General features: G+C 36.2%; 1 protein-coding gene across 1 annotated transcript; it reads left to right on the top strand.

Moving 5' to 3' along the window:
* Nucleotides 1–1,927: 1,927 nt before the first annotated feature.
* LOC137074103 (D(1) dopamine receptor) lies at nucleotides 1,928–3,242 on the top strand. The gene has a single exon (XM_067442795.1). It carries the CDS (start codon nucleotides 2,055–2,057, stop codon nucleotides 3,240–3,242), a length of 1,188 nt encoding a protein of 395 aa, XP_067298896.1. The 5' UTR covers nucleotides 1,928–2,054.
* Nucleotides 3,243–4,647: the final 1,405 nt, after the last annotated feature.

Here is a 4,647-nt window from a genome sequence, read left to right as displayed (position 1 = left end):
GCGGCTGCTGTGTGTTTCACTTGTGCGAGATTTGTTTCATCCGAATAAACCAAATCTGATAGACATGAACAAAGAACATTGTAGTTGTATTTTCCTGATTTGTCACAGTCTATGCACAAGTCTTGCCAACAACAAAACATTTTCTACCAACATTGTCCAGGGAAAAAAAGGTAATTTAACACATCTTTTGTGACAACATGCCCCAACGGAACAGGATTTTGTTTGTTTTTATACAGCTACATTTGAACCATTAAGCAATTATAAACTCAAAGCAACTCACAAATTGTACAAGGTAACATATACATCAGAAAAATGTTGGCAAACATTTGTAATTAATCAATTGTATGGAATTACAACATGAGATACACGTGCTTCATTTAAAACATTTCCCCCTAGCTCAAATTTATGAAAATAATCCATACAATCATAAACATCACACTCCAGCTGCTGACGTGGAGCAAGAGCATCTACCTGAAAGACGAAGAAGTAGAAAGACAAAAATATAAAGAAAGAAAGACTATAAAACTTCCAAAACAAAGGTAAAACTTGTTTGGATGAACATCATGAAAAAATTGTGATTAAATTGTGGTGGTCTATAAGTGGAATATTAATAATTTGATATTCCTGAATTGTACTCATGCGTAGCTGTTTAATGTGGAGTTATATTGTACATTTATTTTTTTATTTTATTTAAAAACTTAAATAATGAAATATTTGATACTACAGACAGGGTTGCATAATGCATACCATTCATTACAGGTTCTCGGAACAAATGTATTTAAACAAATACAATTTGGGTCATGTGTATGTGTTTTTTCAATAAACAATAATGAAACATTCAATATTCTCACACTCACTCACACAAGTTACAAGTGCATTTTTAAATGGCAAATTAGAAAATATTTAACTAGTTCTTCCACTCTCTTCAGTACAAATATATATAAACATAAATAACAAACTAACATTTTTTATATTGATGACACTTTTAATTATTGCAATTAGACACTCAATTTTAAATAAAATATAACAATATTTTTGTGATATTCAACTCTTCTTTAATAGGAAGACTATGTGTGAGGAGCTACAAAATAAAAATATTTATTTATCTATCTTCATTCTTAATTGACTATGTGATTTAATTCTCCTACTTCAGTTTAATTTAAATGTTTATATATATATATATATATATATATATATATATATATATATATATATATATATATATATACTTTCAAAGAATTTTCAGGTGTATTTAAATATAAATTAAATATAAAACCTTCTATAATGACATTAAACATAGGCTATTTCTTGTTTCCTCCACACATTTTTTTTTAAAGGGATAGTTAAAACCCAAAAATGAAAATATTGTTGTAATTTACTCGCCCTCATGTTGTCCCTAACCTGTATAAGTTGCTTTGTTCTGCCGAACACAAAAGAAGATATTTTAAAGAAGGTTGGTAACCAGAGACTTGACGGTACCTCTCAGTTTAGTGCTAAAAACAAGGAAAACGGACGCTAATGTGCATTCTACCTAAATTATTTGGATGAATGTGCATTCATTCTAAATAATTTGGATAATAATGTATCTAGAATATATACAAATATTGACTCATGTTCCACTAACTTTTGACAAACAAAAGTTTTTTTTTTTTTGTCTCTCTATATTTACATTTAAAACAATGTTGTTTTAAAAATGAAGTAGCCTACATTCGTTTTGTAGGCGTATGCAATGACATTTGTGCATCTTTAAGTGCGGATTAAATGTCCAAATACGTTTTGGGGCCACTACTGTGTGTGTCTAGTAAGTAGAATGGGCAAAAGAGGGCGTTCTACGCCGGTATGAATGTGACCTCCCCTGTAAGGAACCTGAGACGAGACACTTCAAATTGTGGTTTAGTCATGTGAACATTTCAGCGAGGGTCTTAAGAAACAATGAGGTCAACCATAAGATCGGGTCAAAACGCTCGAGTAGATGGGATTGTTTGGCGGGGGAACATGCGGTGTCCACCACACGGAAGATATTTAGGTATGTTTTGTTTGTGACACTTAAAGAAATGTACAACTTTACCTCGTCCCTGATACCTTCATGGAGCGCTCATGGAGAGCCAGCGGGTCGCATTTTCCTGGGTTTCGCGCTTTCTCTCCTCGTGTTGTGGACGCTTTTGGGGAATTTCACGGTTTGCGCTGCGGTTTTGCGCTTCCGTCACCTGAGAGGAAAAGTTACGAACGTCTTTATCGTGTCTCTGGCGATGTCCGACCTGCTGGTGGCTGTTCTCGTAATGCCGTGGAAAGCGGCCACGGAGGTGACGGGACACTGGGCGTTTGGCTCTTTCTGCGAGTGCTGGGTGGCTTTTGACATTATGTGCTCCACAGCCTCCATCCTCAACCTGTGCGTAATTAGCTTGGATCGATACTGGGCTATTTCAGACCCATTTCAGTACGAGAGGAAGATGAACCGTAGAGTCGCCCTTGTTATGGTCAGCGTTACGTGGGTCGTATCATTGGCCATATCATTCGTGCCCGTGCAGCTGAACTGGCACCGGGCAGACCTGGACACGGTCGCCACAAGCAACTGGACCACTAAGGAAATGTGTGATTCGAGCCTGAGTAGAACGTATGCCATATCATCTTCCCTAATAAGTTTTTACATTCCCGTAGCAGTGATGTTGGTAACATACTCGCGCATCTACCGCATTGCTCAGGTTCAAATCAAGAGCATCTCTTCGCTGGAGCGCGCAGGGGAGCGCGCGCAGAACTGCATGGCAGGTGCGCGCACCTGTCCTCTCCAACACCGCGCGATAAGAGAAACCAAACTCTTTAAAACTCTGTCCGTGATTATGGGGGTGTTTGTGTGCTGCTGGTTCCCGTTCTTCGTCCTGAACTGTGCGGTTCCTTTCTGCCACAAGCCAAATTGCGTCAGTGAAGGAACATTTAATGTGTTCGTGTGGTTCGGCTGGTGCAACTCCTCGCTCAACCCGATCATCTATGCTTTCAACTCTGATTTCAGAGATGCTTTTGGACGACTTCTGTGCTGCCATGACCTGTGCACCAAAACACCTCAGTGCAAGGATCCAGTGTCCACTTATAATCAGGGAAGCTCTGTTAACACAATGGAGGTCGGTTATGTCAGTTTGCACAGGGTAGGCAACGAAATGCAAAGTCCTTTAGTGGAGCTACACATGCTTAGAGATGAGAGCGAGGTTAAGCATGCAAACTCAGAAGATGCATGTCAGAATAAATGACAAGTTTTAACATTGAATATATCAGGTTGTATTTGTGCATTTCTGCACATACCTTAATATTTTGAAAATATCCAGGAAATAAGACACAGTTCCATCAACACATATTTTTTTCTAACAGGGCTTGTCAAACCTGTTATTTATTGAATGATTTGAGGGAAAGTAAAAAAATTTTTTTCCCTATATATTCCCACTAAAATGACTATCTTTTTAATGTTTAAGCAGTAAAATAATTAATTAATCATGCATGTAAACATACATAATTATCATGCATAAATTATTTTTGGCTAACAGGAATTCATACAAATTGTTGGTATGAAATTAGGCCATACAATTTACACATGGGACAACTTGCCCCAGACTACTTTTGAACATAATTCAGCAACATTAAATGAAGAACTGTATGGGATAAGTTCACCCATAAAAATGGCCATCACTCATTCACCATTGTGTTGTTAAAAAAACAACTTTAACTTCAAATTTGACAACTTACTTTCTTCTGTGGAACATAAAATAAACTATTTTGATAAATGTCTACACAATGGAAGTCAATGGTAACCAACACTTTTGGGTTACCAACATTCTTAAAAATAGCTTCTTTTGTATTCTGAAGAACAATTAAAGTAATATATGGGTGCAGGTAAAGGATGACAGAATTTTCCTCTTTTTTGGGGTGAACTGTCCCTTTAAGTTTTTTGTTTGTTTGTTTTGCGTTTTTTTTTTTTTTTTTTGCATAGTTAAAAGGAAATGAAAAAAATATCCTTTTGAAACTAAATTTCCCCATACTTACAATTATATAAAAAATAAATTTGTCTTGAAAATGCAGATTAATTTTTCATTTAAAATCTGCCTTCAATTGACCCATAATCCTATTGTGAGTCTATTGTGTTCACTTTTTACCCAACAGCTATCACTTGGAAGATGAAATACACAAATCTTAAATGATGACCCTGTTGAACTATAGGTATCTAAAATCAATTGGATTTCTACATTAAACCTTATAAGTTTTAGATATAACCCTGTGTCTCTACATTTTTGTTTACTGATATATATTTGAGGATGAGGACATCGCATCTGTGGCCACAGAAAGAGGTCTGAGGTTTTAATAGACCGGATGCCAAAGAGCTCGACGAGTCCCAAGTATCGTTTTCCATTAGGCACAAGCGCACATCATTACTTCCTCTCATAAATAATTAGTTGGCTGCAATCTCCACTCAAGGAATGTTACATTTCAGTGTGCAAGAGCTTTGGGACTATAGATTCTGTTATACATGCTATGCTTTGAAAGTGCATTGAGCATATTGATGCTTGCAGAGTCTGGCAGTTGAAGATTGAATAGGGTCATAACTGTTCATAATAATCACATTCTATTAATTAGGTTGATCTTCTGAACTTTGGAATTAGGATG

The sequence above is a fragment of the Pseudorasbora parva genome, chromosome 4 (assembly GCF_024679245.1).
Source record: "Pseudorasbora parva isolate DD20220531a chromosome 4, ASM2467924v1, whole genome shotgun sequence".
In the NCBI taxonomy this organism is placed as follows: Eukaryota; Metazoa; Chordata; class Actinopteri; order Cypriniformes; family Gobionidae; genus Pseudorasbora; species Pseudorasbora parva.
This window is presented reverse-complemented; position numbering and strand designations above follow the sequence as displayed.

Excerpts from the sequence above, each read along its gene's own strand:
- LOC137074103 (XM_067442795.1), top strand. The coding sequence starts at position 2,055 with ATGTACAACTTTACCTCGTCCCTGATACCTTCATGGAGCGCTCATGGA.